At 45.5% G+C, this 25,882-nt stretch overlaps 1 protein-coding gene across 2 annotated transcripts in view; it reads right to left on the bottom strand.

Annotated features, from left to right (window-relative positions):
• The window catches only part of GUCY2C (guanylate cyclase 2C), an 879,595-nt gene that overhangs the window by 795,774 nt on the left and 57,939 nt on the right, over positions 1 to 25,882 (bottom strand). Inside the window, exons 2-3 of one of the 2 annotated variants that reach the window (XM_089687691.1) lie at positions 16,007 to 16,025; positions 12,750 to 12,754 (exon numbers count right to left, since the gene is read on the bottom strand). The exons of the other annotated variant lie outside the window; for it this stretch is intronic. Of the exons in view, the coding sequence (XP_089543817.1) occupies positions 12,750 to 12,754; positions 16,007 to 16,025 (24 nt within the window). The remainder of the gene's footprint in view (positions 1 to 12,749; positions 12,755 to 16,006; positions 16,026 to 25,882) is intronic. 2 annotated transcript variants of the gene reach the window in all.

Genomic DNA, 25,882 nt, shown 5'->3' with positions numbered 1-25,882 from the left:
GTATCCTGTGGCATTTTCTACTTTTTTCCCATTATTGCAGTACAGGCGACATTACCCTTGAGTGCTCTTTTTTGTTAGATTCCAGATCCTGAGTAGTCACGTGATACATTACCTTTTTTACTGGGGCCTAGGCCCTTGTGGACATGTTAGCTTTGCTTAGTTGGCCCCACTTCTGTTGCTGATAGGGGGCGGCACCAGGGGTGGATTTTCTGCTATGTGCGTGATCCTGCTTATTGGGCTAGACCCATGAGCAGTCTTGCACCTATGGCTATCCTGGTTTTTCCCACCTCTGTGTCACTCATTGACTGTAGTTCATATGGCCTTATTCACCATCTGATGATTACTAGATAGTTGTTAGAGCCCAGGATCGAACCTGAGCCTTCTGTGGTGAGAGGCAATGTTTCTTCTCACTGATCTACCTGGGATGCTGGACAACACTGTGCCTGATCTATTGGACAATCCTGCCTTGTGCTTGTTTCCTGTTGAGCCTTGTGCCTTGTTTCCTGTAAAAAATATTGCAAAAAACCTTGCCGACCAAGTTCGTCACAAACCAAGGAATAGTAAAGTGATATAGTGGCTATCCAGTCATGACAATTTGCCCACACATTACCATGAGTTCCGGGATGTCTGTGACAAGAAAAATGCGGATCAATTACCCCCTCATCGCCCATATGATTGCCCCATTGAGCTGCTCCCAGGGGCAGAAATACCTTTTGGCCGCCTGTTCAATCTGTTGGAACCTGAATTAAAAGTACTCAGGGTGTGGATCGATGAGAATTTGGAGAAGGGCTTTATTAGACTCTCAACTTCTCCTGCAGGAGCAGCCCTGTTCTTCGTTGAAAAGAAAGACTCCACCTTGCGTCCATGCATTGACTACAGAGACATGAATAAAATCACTATTAAAAACCGCTATCCATTACCCTTGATCTCAGAAATGTTGGAAAGACTTCGTTCTGCCAAAATCTTTACAAAACTTGATTTACAAGGGGCATATAACCTCAAGGAGACGAATGGAAAACCACCTTCAGAACCAGGTATGGGCATTTCGAATCCTTGGTGATGCAGTTTGGACTTTGCAACGTTTCAGCATTTTATCAACAATGTTTTCGTAATTTGTAATTGCCTATCTGGATGATATTATCTTTTCCAATAATTGGGAGGAGCATCGCAAACATGTTTGCACCGTCTTTGAAAGATTAAGGAAAAATAGACTTTACATTAAATTGGAGAAATGGGAGTTTGAACAAACCCAGATCCAGTTCTTAGGCTATATCATTTCTCCAGAGGGAGTGAGCATGGATCCCGAGAGGATCAAAGCAGTGGTAGATTGGTCAGCCCCTGGAAATGTTAAGGAAATTCAACGTTTCGTCAGGTTTTCCAACTTTAACAGAAAATTTATAAGAAATTTTTCTAAAGTGATAGCTCCAATCACACAGCTGACGAAGAAGGGGATACCCTTCATGTGAACCCCTGAGGCACAGGCTGCATTTAAAAAGCTGAAAACTCTTTTCACTTCCGCACCAATTTTGGTACATCCCGATCCTGAACTACCCTTTATAGTGGAAGTGGATGCTTCCAATTCTGCTGTGGGTGCTATCCTCTCTCAGCGAAGTGATGAAAAAAATGCAGCTTCATCCTTGTGCCTACTTTTCTCGTTTGATTTTCTCAGTCGAAAGAAATTATGACATTGGGAATAAAGAGCTACTGGCAATTAAGGAAGCCTTTTCTGAATGGAGGCATCTGCTAGAAGTGGCTAATCATCCTGTAACTGTTCTCACTGACCATAAAAATCTGGAATTCATTCGCTCGGCCAAGAGACTGTCTTCCAGACAAGCACGCTGGTCTTTATTCTTTTTCAGATTCAATTTTGTTATATCGACCTGGATCGAGGAATGGTAAGGCCGATGCTTTATCAAGGATGCTGTCTGAGCCTCCCTAGGAGGGAAACTCCAAATGTTCAATCCTAACTCAAAAGAACTTCCTAGGGGCCACAAGTGCAAAAACATTCTTGAGTCTTCTCAAAGAGGGGTATGAGAATGACCCACTTCTCAGGGATCCTCCTAGGGACATAAACCTTGAGTACAAGAACGGCTTTTGGACTCTAGCACATCGTCTCTATGTACCAGAGTCTGCTCGGGTGGAAGTCCTCAAATTAGTTCATGACTCCAAACTGGCAGGACACTTTGGGATTTCAAAACTGATGACTTTCTGTCACGTTCCTTCTGGTGGCCTAGTTACAAGAAGGATATCAAACGCTATGTGGCCTCTTGTCTGACGTGCGCACGTCATAAGACACCCCGAGCTTCTCCTTTGGGGTTGCTCCAGCCACTTCCTGTTCCATCAAGACCTTGGGGGTCAATTTCTATGGACAATTACCTCCCTCAAAAGAAATGACTACTATCTTGGTAGTCGTGAACTGCCTTACTAAAATGGCTCATTTCATACCTGTTAAGGGGGTACCTTCTGCTGAACAAACTGCAGAGTTGATGGTTCGAGATGTTTTTAAATTACATGGAATTCCTGATGATGTGGTATCTGATAGAGGAGTACAGTTTACATCAAAATTTTGGAAAAGCTTTTGTTCAGCTTTAGGGGTAACTGTTAACCTGTCCTCTGCTTTTCATCCACAGTCTAATGGTCAGACAGAGAGGACCAATCAAACTTTAGAACAGTACCTTCGGTGTTTTGTCAGTTATCTTCAGGATGACTGGGTGGACTATTTACCTACGGCAGAGTTTGCCTATAACAATGCTAAACATAGCTCCACCTCCCAAAGCCCCTTTTTCCTCAATACGGGGTATCATCCAGTTTTTATTCCTGATCTCCCTATCGCAACTCAAATTCCTGCTGTTGCCAACAGATTAACTACATTGCAGGAGATTCAGGCGAAGTTGATGAGGACCTTGGGGGAGGCTCAGGAATGTTATAAAAAGGCTGCCGACAGTCATCGCAGATCACTTCCTACCTTTCACGTGGGCGACAAGGTTTGGCTATCTACTAAAAATCTGAAGGTTCATGTTCCATCTGCAAAGTTGGGCCAAAAGTTTGTGGGACCTTTCCAGATTTCTGCTCAGATCAACCCAGTCACCTTTTGCTTAAAACTTCCTGACAGTATGAAGATTCACCCTGTTTTTCATGCATCATTTTTCAAACCATTTCATGAAAATCCTTTCTCTGGAAGAATTCTTCCACCTCCTCCACCTGTTGAGGTACAGGGTGAAGAAGAATATGTGGTGGGAAAAGATTCTTGACTCTAGGATGTTTAGAGGAAAAACGCAATATCTTGTCCAATGGGAAGGATATGGGCAAGAGGAAAATTCTTGGGAGCCTGAGGAAAATGTCCATGCTCCTAGATTAACAAGAGAATTCCACCAGAGGTTTCCCCACAAGCCTGTTCCTAAGACATCCAGGAGACGTCCTGTGAGGAGGGGAGTACTGTCAGGGCCTGGGATCGAACCTGGGCCTTCTGCGGTGAGAGACAATGTTTCTTCTCACTGAGCTACCTGGGATGCTGGACAACACTCTGCCAGATCTATTGGACAATCCTGCCTTGTGCCTTGTTTTCTGTTGAACCGTTGAACTCCTTGCTCCTCCCATGAACTTCCTGATAAAAGCCATGCCTCTGCCTTTCCTGCTGCTGTCTACATCTTCGCTATCGACCTTTGGCTTGTTACTGACTAAGATTCTGCCTCATCCGCTACCATTTGTGACCGATCCTTGGCTTGTGACTGACTCCACTTCAGTTTGATCCCTAACCTGTTTGATCCGCTATTGGTTTCCAGCTTGCTCATTCCCTGGTGGGGTGATCCTGAGATCTGAGACCTGGTATTAACACGCAGCCAAATCCATCTCCACCACTAGGAGCTCTGGTGAAAACCGATTAATACTTAGACCCCGCACCTCAGGTGAGCCTGCGCTATTTCCTAGGGTGACCTGCTGGTGTACCAATCCTGCTGGTTTCAGGTAAGCATTTTACTGCTATACTGTATATGCATGTTTATGGTGGTAGTTCATGTAGATATTAGAATACCATATACTTGGAATCATGTACAGAGTTTTGTCTAACATATAGATTAGGATATTTAATAGAGCGCGGCACCCTATAATTTATTATTTTGTTGGCATTCATTTTGTTGGCACGCATTTTGTGAGGGTGAGCAAGGGAGCCTGTGACATAATAAATATCAATTGTTTATAATATATACTCCAGTGGCTCACAAGTAAACTCTTAATATTAGTTAAATTTGCTGTTTCCACCTGAATTTGGGGTTAGGCAGTGAATAGGGGAAGTACGGGTGCTGCAGAATCTGTGGGCTGCCAATTAAGGTTTGCAAGCACGACCGGGAGCACACTATGGGCTCTACGGACCTGTGTTTGCATTATTGGTGGTTGTGGTACACTACTTGTGCTAGCCACCTCACAAGCTTGTACTTCACTTATGGGACTCACCATGTCACCAAGTGATACTGCAGTGCTGGTATGTAAAAAGCCAGAATGTAGTAGGCTGCTGGTGCTCACCAGTTCACCAAAAGGTAGCATGGCACTAGTGCTAGCACTCTGCTGAATATGAGAATCATCACACAATTCTAACACCTTAGCAACCTGGGCATGAAATCGGGTATGCCTGACCTTAGCAGGGACCTCTTCTCCATCATCTGACTTATCTGTCAGGGTGCCGCTGCTCTCTACAGGTTCGTATTCTGTGAATGAGGCTTCCCCTTTGCTCTCATCTGACATACTCAGAATCCTGTAGGTCTCTTCACTAGTGTACCTTTCTTTGGATATATTGGCCACTAAATTTACAGGTACCTCGTGCGACTCACAGGAAAAAGCTCAGCATTTCTCGCACATGCGCAGTGGGCACCCAGCTGTGAAGCCGCAAGCTGTCACAGCCGGGTGTCCACACTGAAGATGCCAGCGCCAGGGAGAGAGGACAGCTGATGAAACCAGCCATGGTGAGGACCTTTAGAAGGAGCTAGAGGCTCCGAGCGCGTAGCCTGACTTTCCCACGTCTGTGTTCTTCCTCCCTACTGACCCTCTGCTCTTCCTGTGATGTCACATCCTGCTGGTGTGTTCCAGGCTGGTTACTAGGCTCCTTCCTGCACAAACGCCGCTGGATTGCCTCTACAACACCACCACTCTGTAGGATTGACCACTACAGTGTCTCTCACCATCTCCATCAGCCCAGCTGCTATTGCACCAACCACCGGTGGCGCCTGCAGGACGTTTTGAGGAACAGTCATCTCTCATATACACAGATGAGCTTGTTTTATTACTTCCTTTGTGAGTTTTTAATCCTTTTCTATTAAATACAGTGTTATTACTACACTCAGACGGTCGCCTCCTGTCTCTTTTCTTCTGTCCCATAGCTTAGATACCTATCGAATTCTCAGTGAATTGGGATAATCCACCTACCTGGGAGGGGGGCGCTCCTCTACTTTCTCTTTTCTTACCCCACCCCCTTTTTTTTTCCCTCCCTCTTCTCTCTATCTTGTCCTACTCACACTTTTCTATTTTCTTTTCCCTTCTCTCATTCCATATTTTCTTTAATTACTGTTATTGTTAACATATAATCCCATGAGGAACCTTTTATATACTGTCAGATTGGTACTATTGTACCCTTACTTATGGTGGTCACATTGGAATGTGCCTATATGTCTTCATTGATGGAAATATTGCACTTTTTTTTGTTTTGTTTTCCTTTTTCCTCCTGTGCAATTCAGGGAGGTGTTTGTATTTTATTAAAATTGAAAATAAAAATCTATTGAAAGAGAAAAGTACCATTTCCATTTTTTCTCAGAGAACAGGTGCAGGAATTCCCCCCTTCTGAGTCACCCTTGTCTCTGCCCCCTAGCCACCTCCTAGCAGTGGTAAAGAAAGACTTGAGTGTTCTGGTTAACCATTAGCCGGCAATGGCCGAATGGCGCCGTGCAAAATCTATTAGTGTTCCGGGTGGACGCCATATGGCGTCCTCCTGGGCATGCGCAGTTTGCTTGCCTGCAGAGCCGCGCAGCAGTGCGATCTGTCACCGACCGTGTACCTTGGACACGGCCGATGACAGATCTGAGTACCGGCCCCGTTGCCAATACCATGTGACCTGCTGTGACCAATCAAAAAAAAAAAAAAAAAAGTCGGGGGCCGTGTCCAAGATGGCGACCAGGGCGGACACATAATCACAGGCTCTGGTGCCTCTCATCTGAATCTGCAGCCATCCAGACAGCGGTGAACTATCGGTGGGCACCGGAGGTCTCCCCAACCCTGCCCGCATCAGGAGGAGTAGAGCGGGGTGTCTCTGGCCCCTCTTTGAGGCACTGATCGTGCCCGGCCTGGCGAGGCCTACTGCGGCATATCGCATCGCACCTTCCCCCTATAATCCGCCGCCATCCGGGCACTGAAGGGCCTCTGGTGGGCTCCAGAGATCCTCCCAGCACCTGGAGGAGTGAGGCAGGGTGTCTCTGGCCCCTCTCTGTGGTGACGATTGTGCCCAGCCTGGCGGGGCCTACAGTGACCTACCGCATCACACCCTCCACCTATAATCAGCTACCATTCAGGCAGCGGAGAGCCTTTGGTGGACACTGGAGATCCTCCCAACCCTCCCCGTGCCTGGATGAGGGTAGCGAATCGGATTGGGTCCATCTCAATAGCAGCTGGCATACCTGGCCTTTTGGAGCCTACTGCGGCCTACCTCTGCTGGTGCTCCGGGGACTGTGACTGGTGTCTGTAGTCCCGGAGGCCTATATCATCATACACACAGCCCCTATTGTGCCTGGAGGCTTGTGGTGGCCTGCAAATTGCATATAATCACAACGCGCCCAGAGAAGATGGCAGCTTAGTGCCCAGAGCCCTGACACACGGAGGTAGGAACACATGACCATAGCAGGGAGAGACACCGCTGACATGGGGAAAGCGGATAGGAGACCCGCCGCCCCATGATCGCGGTCTCCCCACCAGACGAGCAGACCTGCCAGTCGCAGCATTCCGGATTTATTCTGGTCCCAGACCCCAGAGCACACTGAGGCCTCCTCGCATGCTGCCTCCTCCCACTCGCTTCACAAAGTGTCCCACTTGCAGAGCAAGAGCCCAGCCTCAGCACCCACAGCCTGCCATTCTGCAGCCTCCCCTCTCACTATATGGGATTTGAAAGCAGTAGCATCAGATATTAAAGAGACCCTCTTTGCAGCAATTGTAGAACTACATATCGATATGCAGGCAGTAGCTCAAAGGCTTGAAGCAGTGGAGGATAAAGTTATCACGCAAGACCTTGCCATCCATGATATGTGCAAACTGGTAGATACACACACTATGCACCTAAGAGAGCTTGATCGTCATATCAAGGACCTGGACAATAGGGGAAGACGACATCATTTAAGGGTACGTGGTGTCCCTAAAGCAAATGAATCGGGCCAACGCACCCAAATGCTCTTAACCATTTTTAATGATCTTTTGGAAAGACCACAGGAGCCTCCTATTGAGATCGAACGCCTCCATAGGGCTCTACGTCCTAAAGGTAGGGGTACTGATCCCCCGAGAGATATAATTTGCTGCTTAGTCGACTTCCGACTCAAGGAAGAAATATTACGCAGAGCGCGAGATCGAAACCGCGTGATATATAACGGAGCAGAAATCAAATTATTTCAAGATCTCTCCCATTTCACCCTACAACGCAGAAAGCATTTACGCCCTCTACTGGATCTACTACGTTCCAGAGGTATAGCATATCGCTGGAGATTCCCGTTTGGCTTTTCAGCAACGCACATGGGGCGATCAGCTATCCTGAGATTCCCGGAAGATATCGCACCATTCTGCGAGGTTCTAGATATCCCAATAGTGGACTTGCCCAACTGGTCCAGTGAATCTCACCTCCCATCTCAGACAGATGAAGACCCAATGGAGGCCCAATCCGCTGGACACCCTGGCGGAGCAAGGCGACGCAGACCATCCCACCACACCTCGTCCTCTCCTGTACGACGAAGGCTCATCATTGGGGACAGTTTACCAGCTTCACCAGCTCATCGCAAGGCACGTCACGAATGACACTTCTCCTTTCCCCCTCCCCCACCCACCCGTGCATCACCCTTCCCCCATCCTATGGCTACTTCCACACCAGACCTAATATATAGTGTGATTTTCTCCTAAACCCTTGCATTTCACCTTCAATTGAAAACCTTCTGTCCGACCTTGGCTAAGATGCTAGGGTATGTGTATCGCATTAGATTGTTCTAACTCTCATGTATACTATCTGTTCATCCTATGTATGCCAATTTCGAATGTATATACTCATATTATATTAGCTTTTGCTCTCTGCGGGCTGCATTGTAACGGTGCTAATAGAACCACGGTTCATAATCTTACTGGTTCTGGAGTTTTTGTCTGGACAGTAATGGCCTACTGCATTGTACTGGTAGCCTTGGTTGAGACCGGAGTTTCTCTTTGTTCAGGATCCAGAGATGCAGACTGCTCAGTTGCCTCGAAGTGGGCCTACATCCCTGAATCTCACTGCATTTTGCAATTGATATACAGGGGATTTTATACGATTTGAGATTTTGAGTCTGAACTGCTACGGTTTATTAAGGCCTTCTCGCAATTGCCCTTTGGGAACACATTTTATGGTCCATGAGCAATTCCAGAACGAGCCTTCTCACTTATTTAATGCTTATATTGTGGTTCTGTGGTGCTGTTATTGTGTGACCATGCCATACCTTGATACACATCCTACCCATAGTGTCTCTTCATGAGCTTCTTAACTACATATGAACTCATAGGAACCTTTCTGAATACCATACTTTCCTACACATTCATGATCATCCCCAGATTTACACATGAACACCTGAGATACTATATGCAATGCACTCATACACTTCCCCCCCCCCCCCCCAATATTTTGGCTGCCTTCACATTCTTCCCAGTATGTAGTGTGATCACCTTCAAAACCCAGGTTCCAAGCCATCTTCAAATGCAAACCTCCTAACTGCCCTTGGCCAAGGTGTTAAGATATGTCTAAGGCATAGGATTTTTTTAACTGTTATGCATACTACCGGTTCACTCTATGGTTGTGCACGTTTCTGATATGTGTACATAGATTATTATGGACCACACTCTCAACAGGCCACAGAATCACGATGCCACTCAAGCAGTTAATCACAACCTTGCTAATTCTGGGGTTGACCTGCACCTGTGGTAACGGCTTGCTGCACTACGTGGAACGCCGCAGTTGGGGCCAATATTTCTCTTCTCTCAGGGTTTCAGGGATGCAGTTTAACCAGATGGTTTGCCCTCGGCCTACATCCCTGAATCTTACTGCTTTATTTAATTGATGTTTCCTTGCAAGGTTTCATATAAGGTTGATATCTTAAGTCTGAACTGACACAGTATGAGACCTTTTTGCATTGTCTTTTGTGATCGCACTTTATGGCTCATGGGCAACTAGAGAACGAAACTTACTATTAATGTATACTGTTTATCTTGTGATACTATAGTAATGTAAATGTATGACTATTACACATCACATCCTGCTACATAGCCCCACCTTGATGCCTTCCCAAGACAGTTTTACATACAACTAGACACATAGGAACCGTCCTTCAGAATACCATACCTTCGGAGTGCGCATGCGTGGCCGGCGGGACGGACATGTCCCAATGAGGCTCCGTCTCCCCGTCGGGTGACGAGGAGCAGTGGGTCCCGGCCCGCAATACAGCCTGGGGGGATCCGATCCCCGAGGCAACCCTCCCAGGGTCTGATCCACCCTGGTCTACGGCGGATCCTCCGCAACAGGTCAGAAATCCGACAGGGGACTCTGTCCCCATTGTGAGCCGTGCACAGGCCCGCCCACCGCTGTCTACACTGCACCGAGGCTGAGGAGGGAGAGCAGGGGGGCTGAGATCAGCACAACAGCCCCCCCCCCGACAAGCAGCAAAATGGTTAAGGGGGCACCCCAGCACCAGGTCCCCCCTTCAACCAAAACAATCAAAGAGGTCCTGGCAAAGGCCTCCACAAAGATGGCCACCGCCCCAGCTCGTGGAAGCAAGCGGGCGGCAGGGGCATATGCAGCCTTGCAGGATCCGCAGCCCAGCCATCCCTGCACGTCTGAGGGTGAGTCTGACACTGAAACAGATGTCCCTGCACAAGCCCTGACGCCTGACCTTACACCCCCTGACCTATTGTCACACTTTGAAAAAATACTACACAAAGCTTTGAAGCAAACCTTGGACTGCATCACTGCCACGCTATCTAGGGAAATCCGTGAACTAGAACAACGCACTGTGGACCTAGAACAGAGTAGACGGTCTTGACGCCTCGCTTCAGACACATACGGATGACCTTGATCTCCTGCGTGACGAAAACGCAACATTATTAACATGACTGGAGGACTTTGAAAACCGAGCACGGTGCTCAAACCTACGTATCCGTGGCCTTCCGGAAACGATTGTCGATGTCCAATCAACGGTAACAGCTCTGTTCTAAGAGCTTTCCCCAGCTATCCCATTCGAAAGATTAGAATTGGATAGAGTTCACAGGGCGTTAGCATCACGACGCACGGACGGTCAACTCAGCCTCCACAAAAGAGGGCGTTTTTCGTCTCCGGGCCTATCTTCGCAAGATACCATGGACTGAACTATGTCCCACGCTTATCTTTTTTTTTTTTTTTCGCCACACACCAAACGGTGTACTCTTTTGACTATCATCGCGGTTAACACCATTGATATCCTTTCTCCCTCTACCTGTTAAATTTTGGTTGCCCCGCAACCTGGGGATTGTTCTGCACCCGCCCTCCTGGGTTCCATTTTAGTTTATATTTGGGAGCCTAGGCTTTGGCGGCATGTGATGCCACACCCCTACACCCAAGATGTCTCACTAATACTGCTAGTGCCGTCTGAGTCTGGGACACCCTGATTTTCTTGGATTTTTTTTCTACCGGGACCTCGCCACCATTTATTAATCACATTGCTGTCATCCTCATGCTCTGCGTACCTGCACACTCCACCCTAGCCCGTGTTATTGGTTATTTAATAACATTTGGGCTACTATTGCTCCCTAGCCCACCCTGATCCAGGGTGTCCTTGGGAACCCACCTTTTAGGCCTTAAATGGCCTCCTACACCCCTTCTTTCATGTTACCTCTCTCATACCGTACCCCTCCTCCCTCCCCCCAACATGACTCCATGACTTTGCGCAACATACTCCAACGTTCTCATCCCCCACAGTAATCGTCAGGCGGTAGTGCCATGCTATCCAAACCACTATGCACCTTCCCCATGGGCTCGTTAAATATCCTTACCCTGAATGTACAGGGCCTTAATATTCCACAGAAACGTAAAAAGGCTTTCCGAACCTTTGCTACGCTTAAAGCTCACGTGGTCTGTCTACAGAAAACACACTTCACTCCCAACTCCACCCCTAAGTGTTTTTTGTTTTTGTTTTTGTTTTTTTTTGGCCCTTGATATCCTCAGGTCTATACAGCCTCTGCCACCACCAAACGCAGGGGGGTACTGATTGCCTTCCATCGCACAACACCTTTCACGCTATGCACCAAAATCAAAGACCCGGAGGGTCGTTACCTCCTGTTAGTAGGGCAACTCCTAGACGTAGATGTCACCATTGTTGCATACTATGCCCCAAACCAAGACCCTTTACCATTCCTTTCCCACATACTCTCGGTTATAGACCATCATAAGCGCGGAACTTTAATTGTTAGCGGAGACTCTAACAGTGTAATATATCCCTTTCTTGACAAATCTCCTCAACCATTCCCTGTCCCTGCCTCTAAATAAACCTTCCAAGCCATACTACAACGTTATTCTTTGATAGATACATGGCGGGAACTCAACCAGACTAAACGCCAATACACCTTCTATTTTCACCCCCACCAGTCATTCTCCAGGATAGATCATATTTTCATTACCACCGCCTCTTCCCCCCCGGCTCCTGACTTCTGAAATAATTTCAATCCCTTGGTCTGACCATTGCGTCGTATTCACGACTATGACCTTGTTAGCCCCATCCCCCCGCTGAATCCTCTTGGATCATTAACGATTACCTGCTTGCAAATCCAGCTCACTGTCTAGAAATCGAAGCAGCCCTTAAAGACTATTTTTCTCCTTACCAATCGCCTGATATTTCCCCTCTCCTGTTATGGGAAGCGCATAAACCGGTATTGCGAGGGTTTTGCATTAGCAAAGCATCCTTCTTAAATAAAACCAAAAGACAACAACATCTCTCACTGGAGCAAACCTATGATCGTTCCCATCAAGCCTTCCAGGCGGCTCCTACGCCTACCAACCGTGAGGCCCTGGAGCAATCTAGATTGGCTCTAGATCTCTTTCTCACAGATCAAGCGGAACTCCCACTCCATAGATCTAGGCACAAATATTATACTAGGGCAAATAAATCCAATACATTCCTGGCCCTCTCACTTCGCAGGCTCAACCAGCTCACTAGACCTATCCGGATACGCACCTCTTCTGGCAACCTCACTAGTAACCCAGAACACATTCTACAGACTTTCCATAAACACCTGTCACAGCTTTATTCTTCTTCCACACCTTTTGACCCCACACAAGCTGATACCCTTCTAACTTCCATTTCTTTCCCGAAACTCTCAGAGTGCCAATTAGCGACACTTGAGCAACCCATCTCCCCAGCCGAAACCTTAGATGCTATTAAAAGTCTAAAACTACGTAAACACCCAGGACCAGATGGCTTCTCAGCCACTTACTATAAAAAATTTCATCTCCTCACACCTATCCTCACTAATGCTTTTAACACTTTACTATCTGGCCAAACCTTCAACCATGAAACAGTACAAGCGAACATTTCAATGATCCCAAAGCCAAATTCTGATGACACACAGTGATCCAATTATAGGCCAATCTCTCTCCTTAACATTGATATCAAACTGTTAGCAAAAATCCTCTCTTCATGTCTTAACCTGTGTATTGGCTCTCTAATTCATAACGACCAAGTGGGCTTTATCCCAACTAGACAAGCGGGAGATAACATCAGACGTGCATCTCTTTTGGCAAATTTAGCCAGGTCTCGCAATATTCCCGCCTGTTTCCTGTCCTTAGATATCCGGAAAGCATTCGATACAGTCTCATGGCCATACCTCAACTATATTTTGCACCGTTGGTGTTTTGGCCCACACTTTTTAACCTGGATCTTCTCGCTGTATCGAGAGCCCTCGGCCAGAATTAGGTATCTGGGGCACAGGTCAGCTCAGTTTCCGATCTTTAGAGGCACGAGACAGGGCTGTCCTCTGTCCCCCTTGCTCTTTGCCCTGGCTATAGAGCCTCTGGCCCTCTTAATCAGAGCTAACCTGGATGTCAGGGGACTCGAGATAGGGGGCACACATCATAAATTATGTCTCTTTGTGGATGACGTCTTGCTCTCTCACATCTCCATTGACTTCCTCTCCTTCCCTACTCCGGCTTCTCGAGGTGTTTGGCTCGCTCTCTGGTCTAATAATAAACCCCAATAAATCAACAGCACTCAACATTTCTCTCCCCCCTATAGAGCTGACGCATCTGAAGCAGATTTTACCATTCCCTTGGTCACAGTGTCATATCCCCTTCTTAGGAATCAAACTGACTCCTAAGTTATCAGACCTTTACGCAGCTAACTATCTTCCGATGCTAAACCATCTTTCTGCTCTTCTGACCAAATGGTCTTCCCTTCCCCTCTCATGGCTAGGCAGAATAGCAGTTATCAAGATGTCAATCCTCCCAAAAATTCTATATCTGTTTAGAGTCGTCCCAGTCCCCCCTCACTACCTCCGCACACTGCAGCGTTGCATCTTTTCCTATGTATGGGGCAATACTTGTCCTCGTATACCTCGCTCCACCTTATATCGCCCTAAGCTCAATGGAGGTCTAGGCTTACCCGACATCAGCAAATACTATCAAGCAGCGCATTTAGCCCAGTTACCTAAATATCATGCAACCTTCAAAATCCCTCAATGGGTCGCCCTTGAATCGATAGAATGTGACCCCTTATCTACAGCTAACTTACTCTGGTTGAGGCCAATAGACCGCCGTTCTATAACCAACCCCATCACTTCTCACTTTTTATCCTTATGGGACAAACTGAAAACCCGTTATCTCCTCCTCCAATCACTACATAATCTTATGCTCTCATGTCTCCGAAACCCAGCTTTTCCCCCGGCCTGGCAGACACCTCTTTTATTCAAAGCCTGGTCCTCTGCTAATTTGCTCCGTACACATCCTTTCCTACAGAGGAATAAGTTTAAATCCTTTGCCTCGCTGCGGGAAACACATAGCCTCCCAGCTTCCGAGATATTCAGATACTTACAGCTACAACACTTCTACGCCCCCTACGCTACAATAACCAATCGACCAGACGCCATGTCTCTCATTGAACGAGCCTGTTGCAAAGACCCACATAGACGTGGGCTTATCTCCTGCTTAGTACTCACTCTTCACTACTTCGATTACCACGTCGTTGTTGTCCCCCCCCCTGTATACCCATAGGTGGGAAGTGGATTTAGGTAAGAGATTCGACCCATCTGATTGGGACCACATTTGGGCCAACACAAAATCATCTTCGCAGAACATTGTAGCATTGGAAACTAATTATAAAGTTTTAACCCGCTGGTACTTGGTCCCAGCGAGAATCGCAAAATTTACCCCTAATTACTCGCCCAACTGTTTTAGAGGCTGTACGGACCCAGGAACACACTACCATATGTGGTGGGACTGCCCAGTGGCCCGAATCTTTTGGGATGAAATTTTCACCATGATATCTACACTTAGCACTATCACTCTACGACCCGACCCAACAACAGCCCTACTCAATCAATGCCCCCCTGGCATCTCCAATTCGCAATTCAAGCTCCTTATGGAAGTTACGATGGCAGCCAAGCAGGTTATAGCGAAATCCTGGAAATCCCTCACCCTAAGTATCGCGGCCGTCAAAACCAGCATACCACAAGCCATGATACATGCAAAGGTGGAAGGCACAATTCTTGACACGATCCCTAAATTCTTGCGCATATGGAGCCCCTGGGTAGAGCGTTTCCTCCCGCCTAACTTTGACGAATCACTCCTTCTCCCTTGATTTGTGTACTGTGCGCCAAGGGTATTGTCAATAGCCCTTCATACGCAGCACGTAGGGGCTGTTGTAAACTTGATGAATGCTCATGGAGTCATCATTGTTGTTCCTCTTCCCCTTCCCCCTTTCCACCCCTGTCTGACCCCCCTCCAAACTTCCCCCTATTTCTTTAATGCCCTTGCGAGACACTACTCTGATTGGCTGAAACAATAACGTAATTTGCTATCAACTCTTAACTACCTGTTTCCGTCAGAAATGTATAGACCTTTCTACTGTGACCTTCATTCATTTTTTATGTCCTACTGCCACTTCAATGTCCAGTGTACATTAGTAATGTCTCCTTGTTTATGTCATTCTGGTTTATTGTTAATAAAATTGTTTGAACAGAATACCATACCTTCATACTTATTAGTGAGCATCCCTAGATTTACACACGATTACTCACACTATTCTAACCAACACACCTCTACATATAACATCTCCTACCCGTGCCCCCTTATTACAAATTGAATACCTCTCCCTAAAAAAATTTGCTGAAATCCAACTATCTCCGTGTGCTACCTTCTATTGGACCCTATCTTACACATACTTTTCGTCCTTGATATACCTAGTATGTCCTAGACAGTCTTCCTGGGACTCTCCCATGACCCCCCCCCCCCCCCCCCACAGCGGACGCCTCTGGGTCCGACACATCTCCGATTTGAATTTCACATCCACCCACAATACATTAAGTACCTCACCAACACATACGATTCTCAATACAGGACGGCGTAGCCGGACTACACTGTCTCCGGATTTTGTTCGTAAGAGAAGTTTTAGGACCACATAACACCATATTTGTATGGGTTTTTATTGTGGACACCTAACACTTTTTACCTCTACTATTTTCTGATTTCTTGACTCTTCCTCTCTATTTTTTTTTTTCTCACTCCTATTTCTACTTTTCATTTTCTCTGCCCCCTGGGGGGGCTGTTTGGTGTCTTTTTTTTTTTTTTTTTTCCTTCTTCTTTCCTTTCCCCCTCCCCTCTCCTCTCGTTTCCCTCCCTTTTTTCTCAGCCATCTGCTGCACAATATAGACCTTGAGTAATACTTTTTCTGCCATCCAAGACAATTTCTACTAAAACCACATCCGTACGAGCCCACCATACACTTTCTGTGGCATCTCTTAATGCAAGAGGTCTAAATATACCTGAGAAACGCTCACAACTCTTGACTTACATGAAAAGCTTGCGAGCAGACGTGCTCTTCATCCAAGAAACTCACTTTCGTGCTGATCATATCCCTAAATTTTCCAATGTTAATTACCTGACAGTCTACCATTCAGTTAACACAGAGGTGAAAGCAAAAGGTGCGTGCATTTTGATCTCCAAAACACTCCCGCTCACAATTACTGATTCTCTCAAAGATCCGGAGGGAAGGTTCCTCTTTCTTAAAGGCACCCTCTACAACAAACCGCTTACTTTAGCCAACATTTACAGCCCCAATACGGCACAAGTGAGCTTTTTCCATAAAGTTTCTAAAACACTTGCAACATTTCAATCGGGTATCCTGATTCTTGGGGGCAATTTTAATGTAGCCTCGAATCCATTGGAAGACACTTCGACAGGCTCCTCATCGAAACCCTTCCGAGCACTTAAACAGATTAAAATTGAACTGAATGACCTTCTTCTCCATGATACATGGCGTACCCTACACCCCTCTGACAAAGACTAGACTTTTTTTCTCCGCACCTCACAAGCGTTATTCCAGAATTGACTATCTCAAAGACTTACACACATTAAAGTCGGCCTCTATTGAACCAATGATTCTTTCTGACCATCACCTGATCATGATGACCATACATCTTCCCGATGCCCCACCTACGTCCAAAACATGGAGATTAGATCCCTTTCTCATTATGGACTCATCCGTTACCCTCCAAATTCATGAATCTCTGACCAATTATTTTAAGGAAAATACGTCCCCGGAAACGACACCTCTCATTCAATGGAAAGCACACAAATGTGTGATACGTGGGCTCCTTCTTTCAATCACTGCTTCTCAAACGCATAGCTCGGGCATCTTTTACTTCTACACTTCATAAAGTATGTAACCTTGAATGCTCACATAAACACTCCAAGGCTGTAAACTCTGCGACTGAACTTGATCAGGCACGCAAACAACTTTGAGACATAGTGGAAAAGAAAACCAAGCGTAATTTTACTTTATCTTAGAAACTTTTATGACCATGGAAATAAGAGCGGCAAATTTTTAGCCAGGGCCTTGCAATCTAAAAAAGTGGCTCGCACCATTCATCAATTCAACTCCAAACGAGGTCACTTAAAACTTCTGCGTATATTGCAGCTGAATTTGAGAAATCTTATACTACCCTCTACAACCTACCCTTAGCCCCAAAACCGACAGGGGATATTAGACCACGTAAGGTCATTATCCAGACTTTTCTCTCCCAATATCTTCCAAAAACTATCTCCCAATCACAAGCAAGAGAACTAGATGGAGCTTTGACACTGACAGAACTACAAAAGGTTATCGCACAATTAAAACCAGGTAAAAGCCCAGGCCCAGACGGACTTATAACCACATATTACAAATCCTTCATAGACATCCTCGCACACCCATTCCTAAAGGCCTTCAATTCACTAGATACCCCAGGACAGTCCATGTGCCATCTTTCTGAAGCCCACATCATGCTTATACCGAAAGAAAATAAGGACCAGACATCGCCAGCTAACTATCGTCCAGTCTCCCTCCTGAACGTTAATCTAAATATTTTCACCAAAATACTAGCCAATCGTTTACTACACATCATAGACCCCATTATTTCCACTGACCAGGTAGGGTTTGAACCCGGTAGAGAGGCAAGAGGCAATACGATCAGGGCGATAAATGTACATCATTGGTTGACACAGAAGAAACAATCTGTCTTCTTCCTCTCTAGATGCTGAGAAGGCCTTCGACAGATTGGCATGGGACTACATGGAGGCCGTTCTGACTGGCCTTGGGCTTCCTCCACGTCTCTTGAACTTTATCATATCTTTATATACAACACCAATGGCTAAAGTTAGAGTCAATGGCCTCCTTTCAGATGCCTTCTCGATAAGCAATGGGACCAGACAGGGATGTCCAATTTCCCTCCCTCCTATTTATTCTTATTGTACAACTTTTTTTGAACTGCATTAAACAGAATGACAACATCAAAGGAATTTTAATCAATGGCAAAATCCACAAAATAGCTGCCTTTGCCGATTGACATCTTACGTTTCCAGACAGACCCACATATTACGCTACCTAACTTACTACACGAGTTCAAATTATTCCAGTATTTGGCCAATTTTAAAATTAACTTCAATAAATCCCAGGCCCTCATTGTTTCCCTAACCCAAGATACAATTCCTTCTTTAAGTCCTATAAAACATTATGTACCTCGTTTCTATGGTATAATAAACGCCCCAGAATTGTTATTGAACAACTTATCATGCCTAAGACGGGCGGAGGTACTGGACTGCCTGATTATCACCCGCTACTACAGAGCCTGTCACATGGCAAGAATAGTAGATTGGTCTACAAACCGCAACCGTAAGGCTTGGGTTAATTTGGAAGCTGCATTTTTGGGGACCCCGCTCACCACTTCCCCCTGGCTGAACAATTCCCACATCCCGTCTGTGTTCAGGGAACACCTTCTTACAGGCCCTACTCTATCGTGTTATCATCTGATAAGTCAGAAAACAGGTTTTTCTTCAACACCTGGTCCACTCACTCCTATCAAAATGAACCCACACTTCCCCCAACCCCCTGGTATGTCTCGTGCCTTTCTCACCAGGTCAAATCCCCAGACAATTTGAATCTGCATCAACTCTTCAAAGATGGGACATTTTTACTCAGAGACCACCTTTTGAAAAATGGCCATCCCTAACCCTGACGCCGTGAATGTACAGACAGCTCCACCACTTTATACATAGCTCCTCACACCTAAAAGATTACACTAGACCACTCACCCCTTTTGAAAAACTGCTCAACCAACTCTCCCCAGAGACATGTCGTATCTAAGCTACTGCCTCAAACACTAGTGACCTTCCGTCTAGGAAAACCTGCAAGGCCTGGAGCTCTGACTTACAACTCCAACTATCGCCAGAAGACTGGGATCACATTTACGACCATATACATAAATGTTCCATATGTGTCTCAACACAAGAAAACAATTTTAAACTATACTCTAGATGGTACAGAGTTCAGTCCCTGCTTCACAAATTTGACCCTAAAATTTCAGATTCGTGCTGGAGATGCCACCAGGCGACAGGTACACTATTGCATATCTGGTGGGACCAGGGGTGGACTGACCATTTGGAACCTCGGGCACTGCCTGAGGGCATGGGGTCAGTAGGGGGCCCCATGAGATGCCCCTGGTACCTTTTTTTTTCATTGGGCTTTTTGGAGTGTGGGCAAGGACACAGGGGCCCCAAGATCCCCTATTGCCCGGGGGCCCCATGAGTAGTCAGTCCGCCCATGGGTGGGACTGCCCACTGCTGCAATCTTTCTAGGAAAAAATTCAACCCATAATCACGCAAGTAACTACGTACTCCCTAGACCTCTCCCCTGCACAATTCTTGCTCCACCACTCCACACTTCCATTTCGAATGTACTGTAGATCACTCACCATGCACATGGTAAATGCAGCAAAACAATGTATCCCAGTTCACTGGTGCACAACACATGTTCCCACTATTCGAGAATGGTTTGCTAGGATCCACAAAATTGAGGAAATGGAGGAACTGATTTCTGTAGCAAAAGACCATCCCGAGAGATTCAGGAAGACATGGGCTTGTTGGAGTCGCTTCAAAACCACTACCACTAATCACCTACTAATGCATGAACAGCCTACACCCCCTGACTAAATAACTGAATACAATGTTGTGTCATACGACACCCTATCCATCTGTGACGCGTTTGATGCATACTTAGACGGATTGGGACTCAACATCATAACCTACCTTTTCAGGTTTTTGACCCACATCTTAACCCATTGGATGATCTCGCACATATTGGCTCCTTGGCTAAGTAACTATCTTTCTGGCTCGTCTAGAATGGAGTGATTTATTTTATTTGCGGCTGCCCCTTCTAACATCCCCTCTACTCCATACCCAGTCCCCCCCCACCCCCCCTTTTTTTTTTTTTTCTGTCTCCTTATATTCCCCCCTACTACCTCACTTTGCATCTCCTTCTCTCTTTTAATCTCTCTGATTCCTCTTTCCCTCACACCATTTGTATGAGTTTATCAATCATATATCCCAACAAAATATAACTTGTAATCTCTCATACAGGTGTGACTAGATTCACGTAGATCACACTCTCCCAAAATGGACACACAAATTATAACACACTTATCAAGATGTAATATCTTTTCCCGGCATTTCACATCCCATCAACATAAGGGCCTACAAGTAGATGGGAGGTAATTAATATACATATAATTTACCTATTGCACCTTTTGTATCTGATGGCTTGCTATACACTTTTGGATATAAAGTTATATCTTATTATGCCTTGCACTACAATTCAAGCCCATAGCCCGTCTGCGAAACGGGATGCTGCATATTGTGTCTGTGTTTGGACTGTAACCCATATTTGTATTCATATTGATCTGCCTTAACTCTTCCAATAAAAATTCTTTTTGGAAAAAAAAAAAGGCTGGAACTCTGCTTTTAGTCATCCATACAGTAAACTTGGACCGGAGTTGTTCACCTTAAAATTGTCAAACAGACAAGGGTCACTTTTTACATCTGGAAGAAAAAAAATGAAACCTCTACGTATTAGAAAGGCTTCTTCACAGTAAGAGCTATAGAAATTTGGAGTAGATCCCTTCAAGAATTAGTTCTGGCCAGCTCAGTACATTGTTTAACTTGCCCGACCTATGGCAGAATTATGGCTGGGCAGGCCTCTCGTCCCTTCGGAAGGGTGTCATATGATGTCCTTCTGGCCACGCCCCTCATGCACACCCTCTGCGGCATGCAGTGCGGTGATACCAGCTGTGCTGTGTCCCCTGGACACTATGACCCTGATTTACTATTGTGCCTGGGCGCATATCCGTGGGCTAATGTCTAATTTTTACGAGTGACCATCTACTTTTACCCCGCTAAGAGATTTACTATTGAGCAGCGTCCATAAGTAGACGCCCAATCGAATTTACTAACGAGACACACACCAGGAATTAGACTCACAAAGCAGACTTGGTAAGAGGTATGTCTAACACCATGAAAAATCACTGCAGAGACATGTTCACTTTGAAATTTGCTTTGCCAAATATCAGGACTTCACTTTAAACAATATCTGCCATTTAAAAAAAAAATTTAAATGTGTTTTGTTTTTAATAAGCAAATTGACACAGTGAAAAACTAGACGCTCGTGCAGCTTATTTGGCTGATATAAATGCGCATGTGCAGAACACATTTTAGACGTCCTCTGTGGGCGCTTGCTTTTTAGCCACTGCTCAATAGTAAATCTCAGTGTGGATTCCTCTGACAGCCGGCACTGGGTCGCGTCTACTGTGTTTAACAAACAGCACTAGGCATATCTTTATGTATTCTAATTTGATTTCCTTAGTTCTAGTGATTCTATTTTTGTTTCTTATCCTTTATAATTATTTCTGTAATGATTTTACTTATTTCGAAGGTCTAGATAATATTTATTTTGACAGCTGAATGTAAAAATAAAGGTCCGCAATAAAAAAAAAAAAAAAACAGCGTGGGTTACCCCTCTCATCCATACCAAGCCCTTCAGGTCTGGTATGGATATTAAGGGGGAACGCCACGCTGAAATTTAAAAAAAAAAACAACGTGGGGACCCCCTCAATATCCATACCAGACCCTTATCCGAGCATGCAGCCTGGCAGGTCAGGAAAGGGGGGGGGACGAGCGAGTACCCCCCCCCTCCTGAACCATACCAGGCCACATGCCCTCAACATGGGGGGGTGCTTTGGGGCAGGCCCCCCCCCAAAGCACCTTGTCCCCATGTTGATGGGGACAAGGGCTCCTTCCCCACAACCCTGGCCGGTGGTTGTGGGGGTCTGCGGGCGGGGGGCTTATCAGAATCTGGAAGATCCCGCCCCCCCCCCTACGTGAATGAATCTGCGGTACATGGTCCCGCTACTCATTCACAAAAAAACAAAGTGTGGTGTAAAAAAAACACAGTAGAGGGTCTTTGACAAGTCCTTTATTAAAACAATGTCCCCCGAAGTAGATCCAACGTCAATCACGGCGGCGGCGATTCGAAAAAAATCAATGATGTTACATGGGGCGGGGTTTCTCGGATGATGTCCCCGGCTGGCCCCGCCCCTAACCTATTTAAGAACTGTCAGCGAGACTTTTTTCGGAAGGCTGGAAGCCTCCGACGGGACCGGAACTTTTTTTTTTTCTTTTCGGATCGCCACCGCCGTGATTGATGTTGGATCTACTTCAGGGGACATTGTTTTAATAAAGGACTTGTCAAAGACCATGTACTGTGTTATTTTTACACCACACTTTGTTTTTTTGTGGATGAGTAGCGGGACCAGGTACCGCAGACTCATTCACTGAGGGGGGGGGCTGAGATCTGGGGGGCCCCCTTGTTAAAGGGGGCTTCCAGATTCTGATAAGCCCCCCGCCCGCAGACCCCCACAACCACCGGTCAGGGTTGTGTGGAAGAGGCCCTTGTCCCCATCAACATGGGGACAAGGTGCTTTGGGGGGGTAGCCCCCCCCTGCCCCAAAGCACCCCCCCATGTTGAGGGCATATGGCCTGGTATGGTTCAGGAGGGGGGGGCGCTCGCTCGTGCCCCCCCCTTTCCTGACCTGCCGGACTGCATGCTCAGATAAGGGTCTGGTATGGATATTGGGGGGTACTCCACGCTGTTTTTTTTTTTTTTTTTTTTTTTTTTTAATTTAATTCACGGAAATAATTTAAAATTCAGCTGTCAGTGGGAAATCCCGATGACAGCTGAAACTTTCCTTCTGTCCCTGCAGAGAGCTCCGCTATTATATTTGACATTAAAAAGTATAGAGACTGCAACATTGTATCTATTTGTATCCATTTTGGATATAGATGTTTTTATTCGGATACATATAGATACAATGTTGCAACCTTTATACATTTTAATGACAAATATAATAGCGCAGCTCTCTGCAGGGACAGAAGTAATTACTTCGCTATTATATTTGCCGGCTGTAGACGGGGCAAAAATTGGACAATTTTTTTTACCGTTGGTGGTAACGTCGGCCCATTGAACAACCAATTTGTCGTGTGTGTGTGGTGTTTTTTTTTTTTTTTTCGTAAAACGGCCAGTTTTCGTCCCATCTATGGCCTGCATTTTTCTTTTTTCTTATTCTTTTCCTTCTTTTTCTTGCAGGTCATGGCTCATGCGCAGATTTTTTATCTGCAAAAAGATCAGCCAATTTGCCAATCATTGCCGCTAAAATCGACCGATTTTTATCCAAATTTACCAATTAAAAAAAGTGGCAAATTCCCAAAAAAATGGCTGACCAATTAACCCACTAATGGCCCGAAAATCAGCCATTTTTTTTTTTTTTACGGCTAATTTTAGACCCATCAAAAGCAGGCCATAGATGGGTCTAAAATTGGCCGATTTTTCTGCCGAAAAAAAATCGAACGATTTTCGGGCCGTTAGTGGGTTAATTGGTCGGCCGTTTTTTGGGATTTTGGCACATTTTTTATCAGTAAATTTGAAAAAAAAATGTCCAACTTTACTGATAAACAAAATGTGCCAAAATCCCGAAAAACGGCCAACCAATTATCCCACTAATGGAAGAGGCCCTTGTCCCCATTAACATGGGAACAAGGTGCTTTGGGGGGGAGATCCCTATGCCCCAAAGCACCCCCCCATGTTGAGGGCACGTGGCCTGGTATGGTTCAGGAGGGGGGGCGCTCGCTCGTTCCCCCCCCCCCTTCCTGACCTGCCGGGCTGTATGCTCAGATAAGGGTCTGGTATGGATTTTGGGGGGAACCCCAAGCTGTTTTTTATTTAATTTCGGTGTGGAGTTACCCCTTAATATCCATACCAGACCTGAAGGGCTTGGTGTGGATGGGAGGGGGGACCCCATGCCGTTTTTATTATGGTGCTGGTTTTTAAATGTAATTTTCCCTTTTTTTTTTTTTTTTCTTCACTATAGCTCAGAAATTCACCTGTCACTTCCCACAGCTAAAAGAGAGTTTTCTTGGAATTTATATACCTAAAGGAAACAATGTTTACTTTCAGTTTATTAAAAGATACAAAGTTTTCTGTAACTTCGGGGAAAGTGACTTCTAAGCTTGTTTACTATAGTGAAGAAAAAAAAAAGGCTGGCATTTGCATTTGAAAATCAGCGCCAACATACACTTTGTATTGCGAAAAAAATTAACAATTGTGTAAACCGAGGCATTATTTTCAATGGATTTTCATTCGTAAACCAAAAATTACGTTAACCGAGGCATTGGTAAACTGAGGTACGCCTATATTAGTATTGCAATCCTTTGTATTGGGATACATAGAACCAACATACATCTGAATTGGCAACATAGCACAACATTTGTGTCACATTTGAGATATCTGGCTAGTTACACTGACCTTGCCCAGGGACTTAGGATTGATTCACACCACAGAAATACAGGCAGGATTAGTGTTCAACAGCTCTGTAGATTAGTGGTTAGCACTACTGCCTCACAACGCTAGGGTTGTTGGTTTGAATCCCAACCACAGCAATGAATTTGCATGATCTCTGTGTGACTACCCTAACATACATGTGCTGGTGGCAGCATCTTTGCTTTCTGTTTAAATGATCCCTAGAATGTGAATTAGAATGAGGCCTTGTCTGTTCAAACACCTTTAACCCCCCTGGCGGTATTCCCGAGTGTAGCTCGGGGTAAAATGTCAGTGCCAAAAGCGGTAACCCCGAGCTACACTCGGGCTTACCATGCAGCGCTGCATAGGGAGTACCTGCAGAGCTTACCTTGTCCTTCGCTCCCGCGATGTGTCCCCTGCAGCATCCCCGACCATTTCCTCTGGCCGATGCCAGCTTCTGTGTTCCGGTCCCTGTGAAGTCGGGACGTACGGGCGACGGCGGGAAATTTGAAAATTTTAAAAAATGTCATTTTTTTCAAAACAAATTTTTCATAGTAAAACAATGCTGTTTCAACCCATTTCACATACATATTGTCCCTAGTGCTTTGTCCGGCGCCCTTCCTTGCATTTTTTCTGTTCTCCCTGCCTGGAAACTGAGAAACGTCCATGGCGTCCAAAAAGTGTCCCTTTAGGTCAAAAGCGGGTTTAGATCAGCTAGAGAACAGCGATAGTAAATCAGAACCACTTGCAGAATTGAGTGATAATGATTCGTGGGGGAAATTCATCATCAGACACTGAAAACGATTTTGCGACTTTGCTCAGCAATGTACGAACTTGGCGCTCTATTTCAAATTTCAGTGTTTTCGGTTTGATTATATTATTTAATGTTTTATTATTATAATATTATTTTTTATGATTATTTATTAAATTATAATTTATGATTTCGTGTTTCAAATTTTATCATGCCCGGGATGTTTACTAGACTCTTGTTTGGACAGATTTCAGTGAGTTATTCCTAAAAATTACAGGCCTACAATAAAAAAACTACATATTTCCATGCAAAATAATGGTACCGCTTTCAGCACCAAAAATCTGAAATAATCATACTGCTAGGGAGGTTAAAGTTGCACCTTATGTGAATGTCAAACGATGGGATGAGATAAGGGCCTGGAATAATTGATTGGACAATGCTGGTTTGCACTCCACCTCCTTTTGGGAAAGTTTGTCAAACC

Source organism: Staurois parvus, unplaced genomic scaffold, assembly GCF_062004578.1.
Source record: "Staurois parvus isolate SC_StPar_1 unplaced genomic scaffold, SC_StPar_1.0 ptg000436l, whole genome shotgun sequence".
Classification (NCBI taxonomy): domain Eukaryota; kingdom Metazoa; phylum Chordata; class Amphibia; order Anura; family Ranidae; genus Staurois; species Staurois parvus.
This window is presented reverse-complemented; position numbering and strand designations above follow the sequence as displayed.